This window comes from Colletotrichum abscissum, assembly GCF_030869225.1.
Source record: "Colletotrichum abscissum strain IMI 504890 chromosome Unknown Scaffold_36.1, whole genome shotgun sequence".
NCBI lineage: Eukaryota > Fungi > Ascomycota > Sordariomycetes > Glomerellales > Glomerellaceae > Colletotrichum > Colletotrichum abscissum.
The window spans coordinates 179,887-201,593 of record NW_026850276.1 but is presented as its reverse complement, the minus strand read 5'-3'; the positions used below and the strand labels follow the sequence as shown (position 1 = coordinate 201,593).

Genomic DNA, 21,707 nt, shown 5'->3' with positions numbered 1-21,707 from the left:
ACCTGGCCTGCGATCAACCGATAAAGTGAGAAGGAGAGAGGAGAGAGCGAGTGAGAGGAAGGGTGCGTGTGACTGTGTGAGTACGAAGTGTGTGTGGTAAGGCGGTCAAAGTCAAGATCTGCTGGGCCGGCTGGTCTGATCCATCAAATCTCGTCAAGTGGCTATTTGCGGATATGATGGCCTCTTCGCCTAGCCGTAATTACCTGGGCCTCCCTTCACCAGTCCTGCTTTCTCTCTCAAACAGTCCTTCTAGAAGCCTCAATCTCTGGCAGGGCATACTTTTGAATCCTGTTCTTTGGGACAGGGGGTAACGGGGTACGGAGTATGGATTCAAGGGACTGACGTGCTCCATCTCGTTTTGTGCGTCCTTCCCCCCGATTCATTTCGACTCACTTCAATTTACCGATACTTTTTTATGTGAGGGACCAGATACAGCAAGGCGCAGGTCACATAAAAGGGCCAGACGGCGAGATTTACATATAAATATGAACAAACAATCCTTCTCCGCCTTGCACGGAGTATATCTATATTCATACGAAACGGTGGAAAGGGAGCATGACATATCGCCCCGTACTTTACTCTCAAAAGCCACACATGGAGAGACATACACTCACTCTCACACATGAATATGCATTCGTTCCGTACCGATGACGAGCCAGCGCTCCTCCTTGTGCAAGGAACATACGTCGCGAGTTGTGTGCCTCGTACTGAATCTGACCTCACCTTACCACACCTCATTACATGGACATACTCTCATCCATTCACCAATAGCAACTTGACCTTCACGCCTCGTGTCGGCTCACCCCAAGGCGACCCGAACTTGTTCAGATAAGGTGTGTACACTCACACTCACTCGCACACACACGCACACCCGAGTCACTCTCTCGAAATGCCAGAGAGAAACTGATGGGCCAGTCAAACTGGCTCAAACCGGTCCGTTCCCCGCGAGCAAACAAGACACAAAAACCTTACCTTTTCCAAGGTCCTTTTTGGCACCTTCAGCGTCTAATTCATACGGTGCCGATCCCGTCACCTTCACCTCACCCAACTATGTCTCTTCCAATTCGCCCAGCCATCCCTGCCCGGTCTTGGGAAGCCTGAGCCATCGAAACCTCGTCAATCCTGGCACACACACACACACACACACATACACGCATACACACTCACTCACACACCTCGCGGGCCTTTCAGGCCCCATCCCTCTCTAATATACGACTTTGCGACCAGCCTCCTGTCGAGTATTGCTGTGACTTGTTGGACCTTGTTTGCGTAAATCTGTAATTGCATCCTCCGGACCTTCGGGGCTGTGCGCAATTTCGTCAGCGAACATGAAGACTTATTCATAATTGATATCGCGGCGCAATGCGCCCGCCATTGTCCGTACGAACCACTTCAACGTGGGATGCGCGCGACATCGGACCCCGATTTCACGACTCGTCTTCCGCAGAGTCCTTCCCTGGCATCTCACCAAATATGAAAAGTTATAGTGCCCTGCAGAATCAGATACGTATCTTTTCTCTCTCTCTCTCTCTTCCCGTGCCGTATCGTAGCGTATCACTATCTCTCTCCCCTCATATCAAATTCGTCGGCTCAATGGGACAATTCGGCGCTTCGCAACAGGAAAAAAGCGCCATCCCACCCTACCCGCAACCAAAACCGGCCCCAGGCCAGGGTTTATCGCATTAGACGGAGGGACTCGATGTGCTACTCGGAATCGCATGGCCAATCTTGGCGCAAAGGAAAGCTACTGTCCTCGGTATGGTACGGCCTGGGCCAGCTATCGGCATTTCTCCCTTCTTCGACTGCCTCTTGCAATGCGCTTTGCGACAAATGCTCTCCGTCGCACAATTGAGGACCGCGATGGCCCATTGTCGCGGGGGGGTCCAGCTTTCAACTCGCCCGTTTCCAAGTTAAACCGCCTCAAAGATACCTGGACCCATGAACCCCGGCCCTTCTGTTGATCTTGGGTCTTTCATTGCTGACCTACTGCCTACCTGGATGGTACACCACCACGTGATGCCATGCTCCAACAAAAAAAGGCGCCAAAGAAGCTGCAAGTTCCGGTATGGATGCCGGATGGTGTGTGTGTGTGTGTGTGTGTGTGTGTGTGCCAGTGTTTTGGCGCCAATCCATCCGTCCCCAACCATTGAGATCGTTCTCCCACCGTGGTACGGGATACCTCAGCTGAGAAAAAAAACCGCCTACTCCGTAATGTCTTCCCATTTCCAAAGAGACGGGCAGAGACAGAGATAGAGAGGAGCCAGCCCAAAGCACGGTACCTGCTCTACGGCGCAAAGACCACGAACCCGTCTTAGGCGGATGCCACCTGGCGCCATGATATCCGCGACTAACCAGCGGCGGCAGCTTGTTTGGCGGAGAATGTAGTCTTATTAGGTGAAATGAAAATACGGCCACTCAAACCCCGGGGCCCCTTCGTCTCTCACGGAGCCGTCTACGAGACTTGCTCCGTCCTGCGATCGTCCCGGGGGTCGGTTATCCCTTTTGATATCGATGACCGTGAATTTCCAGATTCGATTGCCATCCAGCAGGACTTTCTTAGTCAGCAGCATATGAACTATCCATTGTCAGATGTACAGTAGACAAAACTGCAGGATCTCAGCAAGGGAACGAGGTTTGCGAGCCACCTTGTCATTGAGCCAATGGCATTGTCGTTCGGACCAGCTCAAGGCGCCACGAGTCTCGCATATCAGGGGACCAAGAGGGACAAGACAAGATAGCGGCCAGAGAAGGATGGTCGTAGCGCGGCTGGCTCATGCACGAGGCGAGGCGGAATGTTGGCTAAGGCGGCTACCAGCATGGCACAGGTAGAGACTCCAGCGCCGGTCTGCTCGGTCTGCACTGGTTTCAACTGTCAACACGCTGATTGAATTACAGAGGGTTCGCCCGGCGCATGTTTTGATTATGTGGAGGAGGAGGAAGAGGAGAGTCCTGCTGCTGCACTGTTTGGTTCATCGATAAACCCCCCGTCCAGCTCGTTTCATGGTGTTGTTCGGATGGGTCCCCGTCCAGCAGCATGGGGCCGAGAAAGCAACAACATATAGGTCTGTCCCAGATAGACGGCCAAAGTCTACGTCTATTCAATGGCGAGGGGCAGACATCCGATAGTACACGGTATCGAGGCCACTTGCTGTCCGGACCTTTCTGCTCTCTCTGCACAGCATGACCCCAGTGCGCCTTCGCACGGAAGTGCTATGCGCACGAGGATTTTCGCACCTGCGCATACCTATCTTTGGCTCTGTTAGTAGGGCCAGGAACCAGACATGATCAGATGCTCGATCCGCGAGCTTGATAGATGAGGTGGCTGGGGGGACGGTTTGTAGCGTGAAGCAAGATTGGTTCAGGCCGTCATGTTACGGTTGTATGCGCTGGTCGGGGGTTTCAAGTGTCATGTCGCTGCCGAATCACCATGGAGGTACGAATAGACAACATAAAAGAACTAGGCCGAGGAAATGGGCAAGGTCTTGGCCGTCATCCCGAGTTCCCCTCCGCTCGCCTGCTGCGTTTGCTCCAAAGGCTCGACGGCTTGGCCTTGAGAAATCCCCACTTCAGGTAGATAGAAAGGTGACACCGACAACAGTCATTGGCACCTCTCCTCCCCCTCCTCTCTCTCTCTCGCGCTTTGCGACAGAATGGGATGGCATGGAGGGACGACGGCATGTGTGGATCGCTCGACGCATCCACGCATCTTCTTTCGCCTGCCTCTTGAGTGTATAGTGTGTATCTCTTCCTTTGCGGCCCTGCCAGTGAGCGCAGTGCGGAGAAGTATTGATGAACTGGCACTGGGTTTTGCAGGCCCCAACAAGTCCCTTTTCGCCAATCGGGGGAGTTCAGGAGCCGGCCGCACTCAAAAGAACGGTGTGCGATACCTGGCGAGACTTTTGCGCCCAGGCTCCAGATCTCCTCGCAGGGATGAGCTATCCTTCCTGAACGCAGCTTGTTGCTCTTTGTTTTGCGTTACCTCGCAGGTTGGGGCTCCACTGCCACGTCGAGGTTTGAACTTTGGACTGGTCGGCTTGTGGGAATGGAACAGTCGATGCCTTTTTGTTGGACCCTGTTTTTGCTCTCTTGATGGAGTTTGAGGAGGCGAAAAGATTCCGACAGCGAATCGACATATTTCTCAGGATTCAGGAGCAGTCGTGGTCTGCGTGTCGGCCCAGTCGTTGCGCCCATTCGACCCGATTAGCTCGTGGACCCTATCCCGGTACGATGCGATGCCATGCGATGCGATGCGATGCGATGCCATGTTCATCCACAACCGCCACCAGCGCAAAACTCAGAGAAACAACACAGACCAGCCCAACCTAACGATATCTGCGACTCGTCTTCGATTGGTCGCTTGAGTCCATCTTGTCAATCGCGGGCTCTGCTGCCGGTCGCTGGTTTGGGATACAAACGGGTACCACCGAGCTAGAAATGGAGCTGTGTGGGAGTGTGTGTGTCGCTGGATTCTACCGGGAGGATCGGCGCTTTCCCGCGCATGGTGGCTTCAACGCATTTGGCGGAGAGAAACGATAGAGCGGAGGCGGCATCAGTCAAATTCTGCGACCCTGGTGCGTCACACTCGACCTACTATTCTTTTCGCATGGCTGGGTAGCTTTTGCCACGCCACGTCTGCCCCTCTTTCACCGTTCTTCCATAGGAGTCTCTGAGGCCATAAGGTCTCGTGAGTCGTGGAGCATCGGATGGGGTGAGCTAGTCGGAATGGATTGCGACTGTGTGTGTGCGATTGCGCACACGCGCGCGCCTTCGAATACCGTCAAGGTAGACAAACGCACACACTCGCTCCCCCTCGTACTCTTTTGATATTTCTCTCCCGTCAAGCCTGAGAAGCTGTTGGTCGATACTGCTCTGCTGAGCGCGACAGTTTGAAAGACAATGAGAAGAGGCAATGCGACGGGCAAAGGGTCTTCCAGGACAGCTGGCGTACCGTGCGCTCATTCTGGCTTTGCACTGCCGGTGGGTATCCAGTTTTTGTGCTTGAAGTCTGCGACAGGTTGCAGGGGGCATGTTCGGAGCCGTCGCATATGTGCTAAGCCCTGGGAGCTTTCGTATTGAGCTAGTAGTTCCCTCTCAAACTGTTACGCAATATCCCCCGATGCTCGAAAATCAATGGCGAGTCGCGACGGAATGGTCATGATATCCGTCAGTCAAGCTGAGCTATGCGGCCCATTTCAAGACACTCCGTCGCAAGGTGATGGAAGGTGGTGCTGTGCGACTGTAGAGCCTGGCATGAGCAAAGAGTGCGCGTGCGAAAGAGAAATGCGCCGAATCCAATCAGATGCAATTGCGGCGCCCTCCGTCCAGTTGCAGCCCCGGGCCTCGAGCCTTCGACCTTGTGCCTGGAAAGGAGGTCGTCCCGTCTAGCGCAGCTTGCGTGGCGGGTCATCGATGAGGGGTGGGAAGGAGAAGTTGTGCTCATCATGCAGAAATATTAATTGTCTGCGCACATCCCAGCCGGTCCCTGATGGTTCCCCTCGTTTTCCATCATGCAGCTGGAGAGGCTGACAAGAGACATGGCCCGACGTCCGACGAGTCGCAATTCTGTTCTTGATCAAAACAAACAAAGGAGATGCTTCAGGCGCATCGCGTTGCGCCAATGCGACTGGCCAGAAACGACAGCTCTGCAGGATGGATCTGCTCATGCCGGTCGCAAGGTGTCGGGCCAGGCGCGTACGTCCAATTCCGTCGCATTTGTCGCCAGTTGCGCCAGGTCGAACAACTTGCGTTGTGGGAGGGGCCTTGCGCAAGTTCGTGGTGCAAAGGCGCCGGGGTGCCTCAAGAGAAGGTTTTACATCGATACTTGCGTGAGTCGCAACGCTGATGATGCGGCGCCTTTGGAGGCGAGCTCCGCTACAGAGCGGGAACGTGTGACGATTTCATCACGTGACTTCGTGGTTAATTGGTGTCAAGTGAGGGCGCGGTCAGCGGATCGTGGTCTGCGGGGTGAAACTGTCAACCTCCGGTCCATATCAAGACTTTTGACCTCAAATTTGATTTCAATATCATCCCTTATATGGTATGGTGGCTTTTTGTGAGTTTGTATGATTTTTTGCTGATGATGTTGAGCGATGTGTTCCTTTGAACGGTATTCGGAAGACGCGACGGTAAGAGGAGGATCAAAATCATTTCCCCCTTTTGGACTAGCGTTGCCCTTTCCACAATTGCGAAAGCATGACGACAGGGGATGGGGATACCGAGGTTTTCCCGTCATTCCTGCCGTCTGGTCTTTCCATCGGTTTCCGGATTTCCGTTTCACACAGAATTTAAGCTTCCTTTTCCATTCGGTGCTGTATCTGTCTGCTACTGGTGCCCTCGAATTTTTGTGCGCTTTAATGATTGTGCAGAACTATTCAGATGGGAGTAAAGCCATGCGAGATAAACGTGAGTAGCTAGCTTCTGCAAGCGAAATATTGGCGAACCGTCCCATAGTTGGTATGGTGGAAACAAAACGAGCATGATCACCAGTCGCAATTTCCAATTCACGAGCCCGATTCGCGGCTTTCGATGCCGCTGATACCCTACCTATCCCTCCAAGTATCAACAGCAGGTACCATTCGAGAAAAGCGTGCTAGCCTGAGGCTGAGATGCTGATATCAAAAGACAACTTTGCTGGCCCATGCACAGAGCACGTGGATGGCCCCGAAAACAAATGGTCTCGACGACGAACATGGCAATCCTGCCCTCATATGAACGGTATTAATAACTCCAGCAGTCTTGAGAAAAAATAAGGCAAGATCAATTAAATCACATGATATATCCTTCGAGATGATTCACCATATTGTTCCCTAGTCACACCGGCATGCCTTGCCAGACGGCTTTGCACAAACGTGTGCCTGCTGGTTGGGATACCTGGCCAAATAAGGGGAGCTGGTATGTCTCTAATAGCACTATACTTGATTCGCCCAGCCTATGTCTTTGTTCCGACTGTCTGTTCTTATCAATTAGCCTCTATTTGCAAGCGCTTCCGTGGTGCTTTTTCTCTGCCATTAATTGTTGGCCCTTGCAAATTTGTTACATCATAACAAGACATGATGGAATGAGACGTACCATGCTCCAGTCCCATCAATTGAGTCCTCAAAGTCTTCTCCAAGGAATAATGAAGATACGGCAATCCAGAACAGCTCGGTTCGCTTCGATGCAATTGTGCGCACTCGAGTATGAAGTACATCGCAAAGACACTTGAATCATTGGCAGTTGGAGGAAGGGCAAAGCAGGCGGCAGAGGCCAAGGCTCGTGCCTGCGTTTAATACGAATGTTCCCTAGCTGGAGCTCTTTATTGTCCGAATTACAGAAGATAGTAAGAATATGTATCCCACTGTGGAATCTCGTAGGAGTCGCTGAGTTAAACTCAATAACCACCTAATTTTGATCGTGATGATCCGAAGTAGTATCAGTCTGTCAAACACATGTTTTCCTCCCCCGAAGAATACTCTATTTCACCATGACGTTGAGTATATTAAGAGCCAAATTTGTCTAGGCTCTCGAGAGAATATCTAGGTGAATAATTGCTTCTAGATATAGGTAACTAAAGCTCGGTCGCAACTACGGCTTCATAGTATCACTTGGGATTGCAGGGAGCTTTGAGAGGTTGTACCCAGGACCTGGTATTGCGTCGAGAGTGCCGAGGAAAAGAACACAACGAAGGTCAGAAAGGTCTTGTGTGAGTGAGGCAGTAATTACGAGCGTGGAACTCCAGCACATGTCGGAACTAAGCCAGATTGATTAGTAGAGAAAGAGACCAGAGGCAACGTATTCAGGAACACCCGACAGAACAAAGACCATGGTTACAGTTCAATATAACGCACTCAAACTCCAAGGACCACGTTCGCCACAACAGGTGCCGTGGCAAGTGCTGATATCACAGCTCGGAGTACGATGGGTTTCGGTTTCGGGCGTGGCTTCTTCTGGATAGGCTGGATTGCAGAGCTGAAAGGCCGGAGGAGAGGACAACGGTAGGCGAGGCTTGGCTGGTTAGGAACCGTTCAACGACTTCGAGCCTCGAAGCGATGCGTTTCGTATGCCTTTTTGTTCTGGGCCGCTATGGCGTTCCTTCCACGAGTCGCCCAACGTTCTAGAGGCCAACGTGGGTCGGCTGCCTTTGTGTTCTCGAGCGGGAGCCAAGCTAATGGTGGACGTTGCAGGTTTCAGTAGCACAATGGACAAAGGATTTTCGTAAGAAGCCGTTGGTAAAGGGAGTGTCGAGCTTGGAAAAGGGGAGAGATTATCGAAACGGGTGACGAACGGCGTCTCGCTGTAGAAGATTGGTCTGGGAAGATAGTCAGGTAGTATTTGGCGCAAACAATACAGAAGTTGGAAAACAACAACGATGGTTGTCTAGGACGGTGTGGTAGTGTATTGTGTGGTCTAGGTGAAACGATGACAGAAGACTCGTGCCTTGCTTTCGCAACGCATTGCTCGAGCATAGGTCCCCGGATTTGCTCATGCGCATCGTTGCGTAGAGACATGGGCTGTCCAAAACATGGTATCGGAGACAGAGCCCATTGGAAGGAAGCATACGGAGTAAGGTAAGGTAAATGCATACGAACGTACGAAGTGAGCTCAATTGGCCCCGCGGCGATGATGCTGAGACCCACCCATCGACCGGCCAACGGTGGGGCTCCATCGCTCTCAGCCAATGAGGTGGCGCGTTGGTACCGCGTCTCCGGTGCGTACCTCGGATTTCTCAGCTGTATTGACAAACACGGAAGTAAACAACCCAAAAAAGTCCACTGCACATTCTGGCCGCTCCAACCTTACCAGGCCGTTTTTGGTCATAAGCCGCCCGCCGTGGCAGTTACCCATCGTGCAGCTTTTTGGCTGAGACCTTTTTTTCTTCCCATCAAGAGTTGCTTCCAAACTCTACATCCCCGTCCCCATCCTTCCTCCACTTTGGTCGTTGTCGAGGCAGCCCGGGCCTGGTTCTTATCCTCTACCATCCCGCAGAGATAAACCGACCTTCCCTTCTTTTATATCCCTACCCGTCGCAATCTCCCGTCCCTCGCCCATCCCTTCACTCTGACCAACCGTGCCCGTATCTGATCGGCAGCAATTGGGGACCACGACTTTCCACAACACGGCCAACCGAGTCACTGTGGTGTTTACATGCTATCCCACGCGCAATTATTCTCAGTTCCACGATAATCACATCAACATCCACTGCGCGCCTTCATAATTCTTCACTGCCCCACAAAGGTGCCCTCCCGAGCAGATTCAACCAGCAGCACTAAGGTAGCTATCTGCAAGACCAGCAGTCGCGATGGACGCTAGAGTAAGTCACTATCCTCCCTCGTAACCACCACGCCCGCGTACCTCGCCCCAAGGACCAAGCAAGGGCGACTTTCTCAAACTATCGACTGACTTGACTCAAACAGCCTCAGCGCCTCAGAGTCCACCCAGGTGGCAACGAAAACATCATCCCTTCGAAACACGATTCTCTTCACCAGCGACACAAGTCTACCGGTAACCTGCAAGCCATGCCTCGCAACGGCGCTCTGCAGGTTGCTGCTAAGCGAACCGCATTCGGCGACGTCAGCAACACCGTGAAGAACCTGATTTCGCTTCCCAGCGACCAGACTGCGGGTAAGGGCAAGGCTGTGGATCACATCTACAACAAGGAGAACGCGGTCAATGGCAAAGATGGATTCTTCAAGGCCGCTCAGCGGGCCACAGCCCTCAGCAGCAAGAACGGACCCGTGACTGCGGAGTGGAAGCAGCCCAAGACTCAGAACAAGCAGGTTGCCAAGAGATCCTCCGCTGCTCAGCTTTACGAGGCTCGTCCCTCCAAGAGCAAATTCGTGGCCCAGGACCCAATTTCAGAGTCAACCTCTGGCAAACAGCCTCGTCACCACAAGTCTCAGCCTCAGCTTAAGAAGGAGCCTGCTGCGCATGTTTTGCGACGGACACAAAGCAAGCTGACCACAGCCCCTGCACCCGCTGCTCCTGCTGCGGCAGCCTGGAAGTCTATGGATGATGTGACGGAGGCTACCTACGAGGATGCCGTCGAGCACATTGGCGAAGAACAGTACCATGGCCCCTACCACAGACGCTCGCTGGACGTTCCGGATAGCGAACTACCTGAGGATATTGTATCATCGAATGCTGCCGTTGACAAGCTTAGCTCCCTGGAGCCTCTTTCCGAATCACTGGGTGTTCCAAACATGTCGGAGGCGGAGGAGTATTGGGACGAGGATGACGAAGAAGAGCTCTACGACGACCAGGGCTACACGACTGCCCACTCATACCGTTCCCGCGGCGACCTTACTACGGGCGGCGCAACCACTATACTCGCTCCTAAGATTACCGACAAGGTCGAGCAAGAGTTGGAGACTGCCCGTGCCATCGTCGAAAGTACCCGCACCCAGGAAGAGGTTGACGACGAGATCTGGGATGTCTGCATGGTTGCAGAGTATGGAGATGACATCTTTGAGTACATGAGGGAGCTTGAGGTTTGTGTGCCCCGTATAGCCTTCAGACAGGCATCTACTAATCATCATACTTCTAGATGAGAATGTTGCCTGACCCTCACTACATGGACAACCAGGCCGAGATTCAATGGTCCATGCGCTCCGTCTTGATGGACTGGCTCGTTCAAGTTCACCACCGATTCAGCCTGCTTCCGGAGACGCTTTTCTTGACCGTCAACTACATCGATCGCTTCCTCTCGTATAAGGTTGTATCGATCGGCAAGCTTCAGCTCGTTGGTGCAACCGCATTGCTCGTTGCCTCCAAGTACGAGGAGATCAACTGCCCGTCGCTGCAGGAGATCGTCTTCATGGTAGATAACGGCTACAAGGTTGACGAGATCCTCAAGGCTGAGCGTTTCATGCTTAGCATGTTGAGCTTCGAGCTCGGCTTCCCTGGTCCGATGAGCTTCTTGCGTCGCGTTAGCAAGGCGGATGATTACGACCTGGAGACGCGCACATTGGCCAAGTACTTTCTGGAGGTGACCATCATGGACGAGCGCTTCGTTGCGAGCCCTCCCAGCTTCCTCGCTGCTGCCGCGCACTGCCTGTCTCGCTTGATCCTGAAGAAGGGTGACTGGGTATGTCTACTCCTACAGGTTTATTATACCAAGCCGCTAACAATGAAAATAGACTCCTGCGCATGTCCACTATTCTGGATACACCTGGGGCCAGCTCAAGAACCTAGTTACTATGATCCTCGAGTGCTGCTACAACCCACGCAAGCACCACCTTGCGGTCTTTGAGAAGTACTCTGACAAGCGATACAAGCGCGCTGCTGAGTACGTTGAGACGGAGATTGCCAAGGGCTTCACCCTGCCCGCTGTTCGCCAGTCTACAGGCCGTGCGGCGGCTTATGACTTTGCCGAGATCGACGGCAACGCTGGCCAACCTCATCATGGCAAGCCGATGGTCGAGCTCCAGAGCTAGTGGGACAATTGTGCTCGACCACCGATGACGCATCATGTGAGGGACTTCCCCGTGCGCCCGCGGGGCACTTGGCTCGATGCAACGACCTTTTTCTTCTCCTAAGCGACACCCGACGCGATATTGGTTGCAACTGCGGCGGCTATCATAATACCACGATTGCGAGTACGGCTGGACAACAGGTCCGGGCTTTAGACGCAACGACTGATGAACCGCCGGCAACTCTTTTTACACAATGTTTTAGACCGCCCGCGCGGTCCGTTGACGACACTGGACGACTTGACGATACCAATGACTGGTTTCTTACTCAACCTTTCACTACTTTTCGGTTGGCCCGAGTCGATTTTGTTTTTTTCTTTACTACGCGGCCAGGTTGTTTTGGCGTTGGAGGAAGGTTCCTCTAGAGGGCAAGGCAAACAAACCTTGCAGACGATGGGCGTGGCTTCCAGGAGCAACATACCAGAACCAAAACCAAAAGCAAGCGCGATCCGTGGAGGTGTGGCATAGATGAAACGGCACAAACTATGATGACTGCCTGAGGGATGGTTTAGGACGAGGCAATAACTTGTGTATGACTTATAATCCTTTGGCAAAGGGGGTGGGATTTGCATTTTCTATGTACTGTTACAGTTCAGCTAGAGGATCAGCTGAGATGGCCACAATGGATGGCGGCGTCACGGTAGTCGGGTCGGTAAGGAGGTAATGAATATCTTGACAGTATTCTTGGTCCGTTGATTCAATGCTTTGATGAAGTCCTTTAGTGTGGAGGGCACTACTTCAAGATTTTGGCTGGGCGCGAGTATCACCTTGGCACTCTCGTGCTATCTTCAACCTGGAAGTCATACCGGCATCTACCTTCGTACTTACCTCACGGTACATTATTGACGTTGAAGTACAGCTCCCTTCCCTGGCCGAGGGAAGCTACCTTATGATTGGGTCGTCAAGCTGCCCAGCGCGCCAGCTAAGCTTGAGGTGCCCCACTCGCTTGGAAGCTGGTGGCTGGTTCTCCATGTGGCACTTGCACCATGGGGTAGCTCCGCAGTGCGTCAGGCACTTCATTGGCCAACAGCTCAATTGACGAGGCCGTGGCCGCGGTGCGAGGCAGGTCCCTTTTTTCTCCAAGGCGGTGGTGGATCGATTGCTGTGAGGCCACCTTGCTGTTGTCGCCTCCCAGTCCACGGTTGTCCAGTCTGCCTCTCTTTCCCATTGCTGAATCACCCACCTCACGCACACTTTTATTTCCCGCCCACCTTACCTATCCAACCTGACACCTCAGCGCAAAGACGCACGCGATCTGAGTTGAATTGGGTTTGCCCCAGCCCCCCTTCCATCTGTCTCCATCTCCATCTTCCATCTGCCACTTCCCATCTTCCTCCTTACCTCCCTCCTCCTTTCCCTTCTCCCCCACTCCAGTCAACCTTGCTTGCGATCGTTGAACTGGTCACGTCGCATCCAACTGCTTGTCCCTCGTCGTCACTACAATGGTTTACCTCAGGTCCTCGCTCCTGGCCCTTTTGGCCCTGCCCATCTCCGGCGTCTTCGCTGCCGAGGCGGCCCCTGTACGTAATGTTTCTTGACATTTTAGCACCCCTGATGCTCATTGCTAACCATCACCAGGTCGACACCGACGCTGTTCCCCCGACCCTCAAGGCTGACATCGAGACCACCTTCCCCGATGCTGACATCTTTGGTGTGAAGATCGTCAATGGCCACCCCACCAAGGCCTTGATCGAGTTCACCAACAATGAGGATGCGCCGATTCAGGTCGCCATGGTTGGCGGCACCCTGTCTTCCACTCAGGAGCTTCCCGAGGACTCCCTTCCCAGTGACAGCATCATCCGCAACCTGACGGCTGCCCGCTACGACCTGACCATCGAGGCTGGCGACAAGAAGGCTGTTCCATACTCCTTTGCTCTCGACGCCAACCCCCAGGATGTTCTCCTCCAGCTTATTGCTGTCGTGAGCAACTCCAAGGGCGATATCTTCCAGGTCCAGGCTTACAACTCCACCGCCGCCATTGTCGAGCCCCCTACCAGCATCTTTGACCCTCAGATGTGAGTTCTACAACCAATGCACCGCCATTGTGGTTTGATGACAACCGCTGACATCTCCTGTAGCATCTTCCTCTACCTCTTCCTGTCTGGTGCCTTCGCTGGTACTCTGTACTTTGTCTACAAGACCTGGATCGAAGCCCTCTTCCCCCAGGCTAAGAAGGCCAAGTCTTCCAAGAAGGCGCGCACTGTTAGTGTCACCGTGCCTCTGGCTGAGGCTGACACCACTGGTGTTGCCTCCTCGACTGGCAAGAGCTACGACGAGAGCTGGATCCCCGACCACCACATCAACCGCCCTGTTGCCAAGCGCGTCAAGAGCGGTGCCAGTGGCAAGCTCAAGAAGGGCGAGTAGGAACGTAGCACCTCTACGAAGCGAGCCGTCTAAGAACGTGGATACGTTGGACAAGATAGCAACCATGCGATCACAGATTGGCAACCTTGAAGAGCCCAACAAGCTGGAAAAGAGCTTATAGGATGTTCACATTGAGTTGACGTTGGAGAAGGAAAACAAAAGTACTGTACAATAGCTACATACAAGGCAAGAAGCCGATGTTGGCGACTCCCGTAGGAATTACTGGAGCTTTGTTATCGCCTTAAAGATGCACTCTCAAGAATATGTGAACGACACCTTGGATATTTCGTCCATTGAGGTTGTTCCACTCGCAACTAACGACAATAAGGGAAGAATGGGCTGCCAAGAGCTTGTTGTTAGCTGTTGTCCGTACACCAAGCCTTGTGAGAGACTAAGTGTTGCGTTCGCCTGAAAGTTTGTCAACTCCCAGCATAGATATGTGACTACCAATCACTTCAACAACGAAAAGCAAGTCTACCTTGCCTGATCTGGCCTGAGACGCATCCAATTGAGGTTTCAGGGCCCTGACCTTACCTTAATGCGGTCAGCACTCTGATTACTTGTGCCAGAGCAGGGACCGGAGTGTTCTTTGTTATGGGACCAGTGGAAAGTGCAATTTTGATTTGCCATTTTTTTTAATAACAAAACATGATGTATTGGGAGATTTTGGGTTATTGCACGATTATCTCATTAAATGTAGATGCATCTCCATGGTTCTTGGTGCAAGAGCTTTCAGTCTGAAGTTGGGTGGTCCTGGACTCCTGGGAGGCACCTACCCCAGAAGCGGGTACCTACCTTTGGTGCTCAACGAACCTAAGGTAGTAGCTTCCCCATGTGCGCGAGAGTGACGCGCAAACGCGCTTTCCACCCACAAGGGTCACTTCCGCGCTATGAGCATCGGACCTTAATTGCACATTTAGGACTTGTCCGCCCGCTTTCTGCGTCTTCTCTCCTTCACACTTCACTCTCTACCAGACCTTTTCGTGAACCCCATTCTCTTCGATCGTCGCGGAGAAGAATTGTACAGTACCTCGAGGGGCTTTTCACGATCTCTGATTTCCTGCGTAAACTTTTCCCACATTTTCTTTTTCTTCGCAAATAACTTTCGTTTAACACACACAATCTACAATGGCGCCAACCGTTGAGGAACCCGTGAAGCGCGGTCGGGGTAGACCCCCCAAAGCCGATGGCCAGAAGAAGACGCCCTACGTTCCCACGGGACGTCCTCGTGGTCGCCCAAAAGGTAGCGGAGGCGTGAAGAAGACGGTCGCACCTAGTACCACTGGCACCAAGACGCGCGGAAGACCCAAGAAGGCCGACGACGCAACCGCAGCTACTCCCAAGAAGTCTGCCACGCCCAAGAAGGCTACACCAAAGTCTGCCGGCGCTGGTGGTCGCCGTGGCCGTCCTCGCAAGTCTGACGCCGCCGCTACACCCAAGGCCGAGTCTGCCAAGAAGGGCAAGGCTGCCAAAGAGGAATTGCCCGCTGATTCCGACTCGGAGGACGGAGAGGAAGGTTAGCTCAAGATCTCTCCCCTTCCGGCTCGTGTACGAGTATGAACGTCGGCTCACTAATACATCAAGCACAGGAAACTAAGGAAGACGCCGCGATGAAGTCGCCCTCCGACGCCGCGGACTCTGCTGAAGAGGTGCGTCCTTGGCTGCCATCGAGAATGATACGAGGAATATTCGGCTGACCACGAAATTATTTCATCCACAGTAATACAACGGACGAAAGGGGAAGACCTTTTTGCTACATTTCGCACGGGATCTTGGAATTTTTCGTCTGGCGGACACTGGGGAAAACATAAGAAGGCGTTGGGGTCTCGCTTCCGATTTGTTTAGTGGGCTTGGTGTCGATGACGGTCCTGGTCCTCTCCCGCCTGCAGACCGCGCGACATGCGAGGCCCTGACCGTTACTGAGATACCATGCTTTTTGCTGAATACGAGACTATTTTGTCTCCACCCTTCTATGGTTGTTATTGTGAAGACGCAACCTTCCGTCTTTGGGCTGAGGTCGTGCTGCTCCACGCTTTGCTTTTCCTCATTTGCCCCCTTGTTGCGCTACTGTATATCGCAGTTGTGATCTTACCGTGTTTACTCCTTTTTCCACTCGACGAATTCTTGGGAGAGGTGCTCCTTCAGCTTCGCAAACTGGTTTTTGAAGTTATCCTTGCACCTCCAGCAAACAAGGTCCACTTTCATGAGGTAGCCCTCGTGGCCGGGATGACGCCTGGGGTCGTCCGGGGCCAGTGGAAAATCGGCAACATCGACCAGAAAGGGGGTATTGAAGGAGTTGTAGTGCTTGCGATGCTTCAAGCACACGGAATACATGTCTCGTGAAAGTACGTGGACGTGCAGATGGTTCATGCTTGGATGCGCATGTATGCCGCTAATAATCTCGGCGTGCCAGTCACGGCCCTGGGGAAGCTCGGCGCCTGTCGGCTCTGCGCGTCCGTCGAGCACGGCTTCTCGATCTGCCTCGGCCTTGCTTTCCGTTGCGAACCGTCGCTGTAGCTCTTTGGCTACGAGGTCCTTCAGCTTCAAGACTTCATTCTGTACCGTCGCTAAGAACTCGGGGTCGTCAAAGGCTTCGAACGGATGAAGGAGGGTGTATTTGGGGGATCGAGGGAGCAGTAGCGTGTGGACGCTGGCTTTCGGGTACAGGTCGTTGATGGCGACGAAATCGTCATTGTGGTAGATCACTCGCGAGGCAGGGAAGGAGGACGGGTTTTCGATGTATACACCAAGGCCATCACGGCTTGTGTGAGGGGGCTTGTTTCGAGAAGAAGCCTTGGGAGGTTCTGGGGTCGGTTCGGGCTTGCGTTTTCGTGTCATGAGCTCTGCGACTTAGGGGTGCGCGAAGGTCAGAATGCTTGCGAGGTTTCGGGGAAGATTTCTGTAGGATGGCTTACACGCATTTCGCGGTTGTGCAGGCGCGGCGGCGGTCCCTTGGATCTCATCCTTGGTGATGGCGTCTTCAGGATCCGAGTCTGTGCCCGCCATTGTCTGTCTTGGTGGTGGGATGTTCAAGGCTGGGTGTGGGAAAGGCTTTGCGTGTGGCCCAGAGTGTGCGCTGTGTTCAATGAGCCATTCTTTATACGAAGTACAGTGGTAACGAAGACTCCGTAGCTTCAAAGCTGCGGTCTGCGGTCTCGTTGCGACCAAAGGCTATGTCCTGGGTACGGCAACAAATGTGAATGTGCATCAGGCAGTTTAGAGATCCGGCCAGACCCTTCAAAGAATATAATCGAGGTACCCACAGCGGGGGAGCTGCAGGAGAAGCCGTGCCCCTCCATCCAGTGCCAGCCGCCATCAACGTCAAGGTCGCTGAGTGGCCACTGCAAACCGCCTCTGCAACCGCTAACGGCAAGTGGCTTTCTGCAACTGGGCTCCAACAACCACCCCAATCAACCTGGGAAATCCACGGGCAAATAAAATTTCCCAGTGCTTTCAGTGACATCGCAACGAGCTCATTCGCGCAGTTACTCTGAGGTGGCTCACGATAGACCGACTGCGTTCTCGTCTTCACCGCCAACAGCGTTTTCCATGGCTCAGACTTGCCCTTAGACAAACACCTCGACACGCCACCAAACCATGGCACCGCCTAAGAAAGGCAAGGGAAAGGACAAGGCCGCCGCGCCAGCCCCAGCGGCGCAAGCAGCCGCATCGTCTTCCAAAGACGGCGCCAAAGGCAAGAAGACTGGCGGTCTATCGCTCATGGAGCAGGCCGCCGGTCCAGCTGCCAATAAGCCCACCGTCAAACAGATCATTGGCGGGTCGTCATGGACCGGAAAGCTGCCGCAGAACCTCTTCAATGAGTACTGCCAGAAGCAGCAGTGGGAGAAGCCAGTCTACGACATGCGCAAGACTCCGGAGGGATATGCCTGCTTCATCACCCTCAGCGCAAAGGACCCGAAGACGAAAGAGCTCATGACCCTGGACTCGTTCAAGATTGCGCCGGACTTCAAACATCTGCTCACCAGGCCGACTGCCCTGGAGGCGAGGCATGCCGCGGCCACGTATGCCCTCTTTAGGGTGTGCAGCATGCAGAACAAGCACATGGTGCTGCCGCCCGACTATAAGTCCATGTGGAAAGATTTCCAGGAAATCAAGAAGCAGGACGTCAAGGATGGCAAGGCGTGGATGTACGACGCGGACCCGTTCAAGACTCTCATGGAGAGGAAGGACACCAAGGCCGCGGCTGAGAAGAAGCGCAAGGAGGCGGAGGCGGCCAAGGAGAAGGCAAAGTCTATGCCTGGCGCATCTGGGCTAGCCGGCGCAAACGCTATGAAGGGCTGGGTGACGGCGCCAAAGATTGAGATGGGCAAGCGTTCGCGAACCCAGGTCGAGGCACTGATTCAAAAGTATGTTGTTTGGAACCCAAACAAGATTCAAATACCAGCGGCTCAGAAAAAGGCGATTGTCGACGAGCTCAGCAAGCTGGGATTCAGACGAAGTCACGTTGAGGAGGCTACGGAGATTTGCAAGGACCGTGAGGAAACGCTCGAGTGGCTGTTGATTCACGTTCCTGAGGATGACCTGCCGCGATGGGCACTGCCGGAGAGCTATGCGGCGGGTATCTCGGTCGCGTCCATGGATCTCAAGAAAGAAGCTGTCATCAAACGTCTCTCAGAATCTGGTTACGCCCTCGACCTGTGCGCCCGCGTCCTCGAGGAGGCTGGCGGTAGCGAAGGCCGGGCAGCCGAGCTCCTTCAGCTCCGCCTATTGGGGCAAGTGTCAGGAGACGAGTCGCGATCGACCGCGGAAGATCTTCTTCCCCCGGGTGTCTCGGCGAATGAGCTCTGGGAAGATGAAGTTTCTGCGATGGAGTCTTCTTTCGGCGACCTCTTCAAGAAGACATCGGTGGACATCATCCAAGTAAAGCTTGAAAAGGTCAAGAACGCAGGGAAGCCGGTAGAGGCAGCCGTTCAGGTTCGCAAGACGCCGAATTACCCTGCCCAGCTCAACTTTGCCGTTGTGGCACCTCTCCCGGCGCAGATTAAGCTGTCGATAATCAAGCAGACGATTGGATATCTAGACGACTCTTACTGGGAGGAGCCTATGAAGGTCTTTGTTGCCATTGACTGGATTCAGCAAAATATCAACGACATAATTGAACGGCCAGGCAAACTGTTGGACATTTCAGCAGTAGCCTCGACGGCGTCCGAGGTACCCAACGAAGCCCGGTCACAGAGAGCCTCGAACAAATCCCAGAGAGCTCCTAAGCCAATCTCGTGGACACCTGACGAACGATCACGAGATGACTGGTTGAGAAGGACGGAGGATCCAGCGTGGGAGAAGATGATGTCGAAGCGTCAAAAGTTACCTGCGTGGCAGGTTCGTGACAAGATTGTTCAGACCGTCGAACACAACCACGTTACCATCATCAGTGGTGAGACTGGTTCCGGAAAGTCAACGCAGTCGATGCAGTTCATTCTGGACGACCTGTACAACAGAGGCCTGGGCAAATGTGTCAATATGCTTGTGACACAGCCCAGGAGAATCTCCGCGCTTGGTTTGGCCGACCGTGTGGCCGAGGAACGGTGTAGCAGAGTTGGAGACGAAATCGGTTACGCCATTCGCGGCGAGAACCGTAGAAGCAACAACACAAAAATCACATTCGTGACGACTGGTGTGCTACTGAGGAGGCTGCAAACTTCTGGTGGAAAGATTGAAGACGTTGCGGCGTCGCTGGCAGACGTCAGTCACATTGTCATTGACGAAGTGCACGAGCGTAGTCTGGATACAGACTTCCTTCTGACCATTGTCAGGGAGGTCATGAAGACGAGGAAGAACCTCTTGAAGTTGGTCCTCATGAGCGCCACGCTTGATGCCGCATCTTTCAACTACTACTTCACCTCCCAAGGCTTGGACGTCGGCATGGTGGAGATTGCTGGAAGAACGTACCCTGTTGATGATTTCTACCTAGACGATATCATCAACATGACGGGCTTCAGAGGTGACATGATTGACGGAGATGGCGGACGAGGCGACGCCATGGGCAAGGTGATTCAAAAGCTGGGACATCGCATCAACTACGACCTTCTGGCAGAGACCGTACGGGAGATTGACGCGGATCTATCTCATACGGGCAAGTCGGGCGGTATCCTCATCTTCTTACCCGGAGTGGCCGAGATCAACAGGGCGTGTGGCGTCCTGCGGTCTTTCTCCTCGTTACACGTTCTGCCTCTGCATGCCTCACTGGAGACCAAAGAGCAGAAACGGGTCTTTGCCAGTCCGCCGCATGGCAAGAGAAAGATTGTCGTTGCTACCAACGTGGCGGAGACTTCAATTACGATTGACGACATTGTTGCCGTTATCGACAGCGGCAAGGTGAAGGAGACTACATACGACCCCGTGAACAACATGAGAAAGTTGGAGGAGAACTGGGCTTCTCGCGCGGCGTGTAAGCAACGGCGTGGTCGTGCTGGCAGAGTGCAGGCCGGCAAGTGCTACAAGCTGTATACCAAGAATCTCGAGCAACAGATGGCTGAGCGACCGGATCCGGAAATCAGAAGAGTACCGTTGGAGCAGATGTGTCTGTCCGTACGAGCCATGGGTATGAGGAACGTGGCCGGATTCCTCTCACAGTCGCCTACGCCGCCTGATAGCACAGCCGTTGATGGCGCGATCAAGCTCTTGCGCAGAATGGGTGCGTTGGACGGAGACGAAATGACCGCACTAGGTCAACAACTAGCCATGATCCCCGCCGATTTGCGATGCGCAAAACTCATGGTGTACGGTGCCATCTTTGGCTGCTTGGATGACTCGGTCACGATTGCCGCCATTCTCAGCACCCGCAGTCCATTCATGTCGCCTCCGGATAAGCGCGACCAGGCCAAGGACGCGCGCATGAAGTTTTCGAACGGAGACGGCGACCTGCTTACCGATCTTGAGGCTTTCAAGCAGTGGGACGAGATGCGCGGCGACGGGGTGGGACAGCGGCAACTTCGCAACTTTTGCGACGACAACTTCCTCTCGTGGCTTACACTGAATGACATATCGGCAACGCGAATGCAGTACTATTCTGCCCTCGGCGAGATTGGTATCGTCGAGACGAGCAGGTCCGGCGCCGCTAAGAGCCAGAGCAAATCCGGCATGACTCTTTTACGTGCGATTACGGCCTCGGCGTTCAACCCGCAGATTGCGCGGATCCAGTATCCAGACAAGAAGTTTACTAGCACGGTTTCCGGTGCGAAGGAGTTGGATCCGGAGGCGCGGCTGATCAAGTACTTTGCTCAAGAGCAGGGCCGAGTGTTTGTGCATCCCAGCAGTACGCTTTTCGGCAGTCAAGGGTTCACTGGCAACGCCTCGTTCATGTCGTACTTTACTATGATTTCCACCAGCAAGACATTCATCCGAGACCTCACACGTAAGTTTCCATTGAAAATACCAAGGCGAAAATAAGTTTGCTGATTCTCAAATAGCTTTCAACGCCTACACTTTGCTGTTGTTCTCTGGTGCCATCAGTCTGGATACGCTGGGAAGAGGACTGGTGGTCGACGAATGGGTGCGCCTTCGAGGCTGGGCGCGGTTGGGAGTTTTGGTGTCGAGACTCAGGGGCATGGTCGATGACGTGATTGCGATGAAGATTGAGAACCCTGGACTAGATCTTGCAGACAACGAAGTGATCAAGCTGGTTGCGAAGCTGATAGAGCTGGACGGACTAGACGCATGATAGAACGGGTGGTATGCCATACTTTTTTGTGGATTATTATGCCGGCGCAAATATGGAGAGGCAAAAAATAGAGTGAGCAACGCAACACATCACACGTCATTGCGTCCCACATTTTTTATTTTGAGTATGTATTCAAAGCAGAGCCGATGTGGATGAGGTGGGATGTTCATTTCAAGCAAGACACGCGGCCGAAGCAAGGCCGCGCACAATGGCTG

The 21,707-nt window shown here is 53.5% G+C and overlaps 6 protein-coding genes across 6 annotated transcripts; 4 read left to right on the top strand and 2 right to left on the bottom strand.

Annotated features, from left to right (window-relative positions):
• Positions 1 to 7,992: 7,992 nt before the first annotated feature.
• Positions 7,993 to 8,823, bottom strand: CABS01_12222 (uncharacterized protein; the record flags this gene model as incomplete). The annotated part of the gene is made up of 2 exons (XM_060545576.1): positions 7,993 to 8,355; positions 8,695 to 8,823. 2 exons carry the CDS (start codon positions 8,821 to 8,823, stop codon positions 7,993 to 7,995), a joined length of 492 nt encoding a protein of 163 aa, XP_060396749.1.
• A 454-nt stretch (positions 8,824 to 9,277) lies between these two features.
• Positions 9,278 to 11,411, top strand: CABS01_12221 (cyclin domain-containing protein; the record flags this gene model as incomplete). Its single annotated transcript, XM_060545575.1, has 4 exons — positions 9,278 to 9,289; positions 9,393 to 10,466; positions 10,523 to 11,062; positions 11,115 to 11,411. The coding sequence occupies 4 exons, from the start codon at positions 9,278 to 9,280 to the stop codon at positions 11,409 to 11,411; spliced, it is 1,923 nt and encodes a 640-aa protein (XP_060396748.1).
• A 1,478-nt stretch (positions 11,412 to 12,889) lies between these two features.
• CABS01_12220 (signal sequence receptor alpha chain) lies at positions 12,890 to 13,811 on the top strand (the record flags this gene model as incomplete). Its single annotated transcript, XM_060545574.1, has 3 exons — positions 12,890 to 12,967; positions 13,026 to 13,462; positions 13,526 to 13,811. The coding sequence occupies 3 exons, from the start codon at positions 12,890 to 12,892 to the stop codon at positions 13,809 to 13,811; spliced, it is 801 nt and encodes a 266-aa protein (XP_060396747.1).
• Positions 13,812 to 14,939: 1,128 nt separating this feature from the next.
• Positions 14,940 to 15,508, top strand: CABS01_12219 (AT hook domain-containing protein; the record flags this gene model as incomplete). Its single annotated transcript, XM_060545573.1, has 2 exons — positions 14,940 to 15,327; positions 15,396 to 15,508. 2 exons carry the CDS (start codon positions 14,940 to 14,942, stop codon positions 15,506 to 15,508), a joined length of 501 nt encoding a protein of 166 aa, XP_060396746.1.
• Positions 15,509 to 15,908: 400 nt separating this feature from the next.
• Positions 15,909 to 16,817, bottom strand: CABS01_12218 (HIT domain-containing protein; the record flags this gene model as incomplete). Its single annotated transcript, XM_060545572.1, has 2 exons — positions 15,909 to 16,660; positions 16,727 to 16,817. The coding sequence occupies 2 exons, from the start codon at positions 16,815 to 16,817 to the stop codon at positions 15,909 to 15,911; spliced, it is 843 nt and encodes a 280-aa protein (XP_060396745.1).
• A 591-nt stretch (positions 16,818 to 17,408) lies between these two features.
• CABS01_12217 (helicase associated domain-containing protein) lies at positions 17,409 to 21,492 on the top strand (the record flags this gene model as incomplete). Its single annotated transcript, XM_060545571.1, has 2 exons — positions 17,409 to 21,186; positions 21,242 to 21,492. 2 exons carry the CDS (start codon positions 17,409 to 17,411, stop codon positions 21,490 to 21,492), a joined length of 4,029 nt encoding a protein of 1,342 aa, XP_060396744.1.
• Between the last annotated feature and the right edge of the window lie 215 nt (positions 21,493 to 21,707).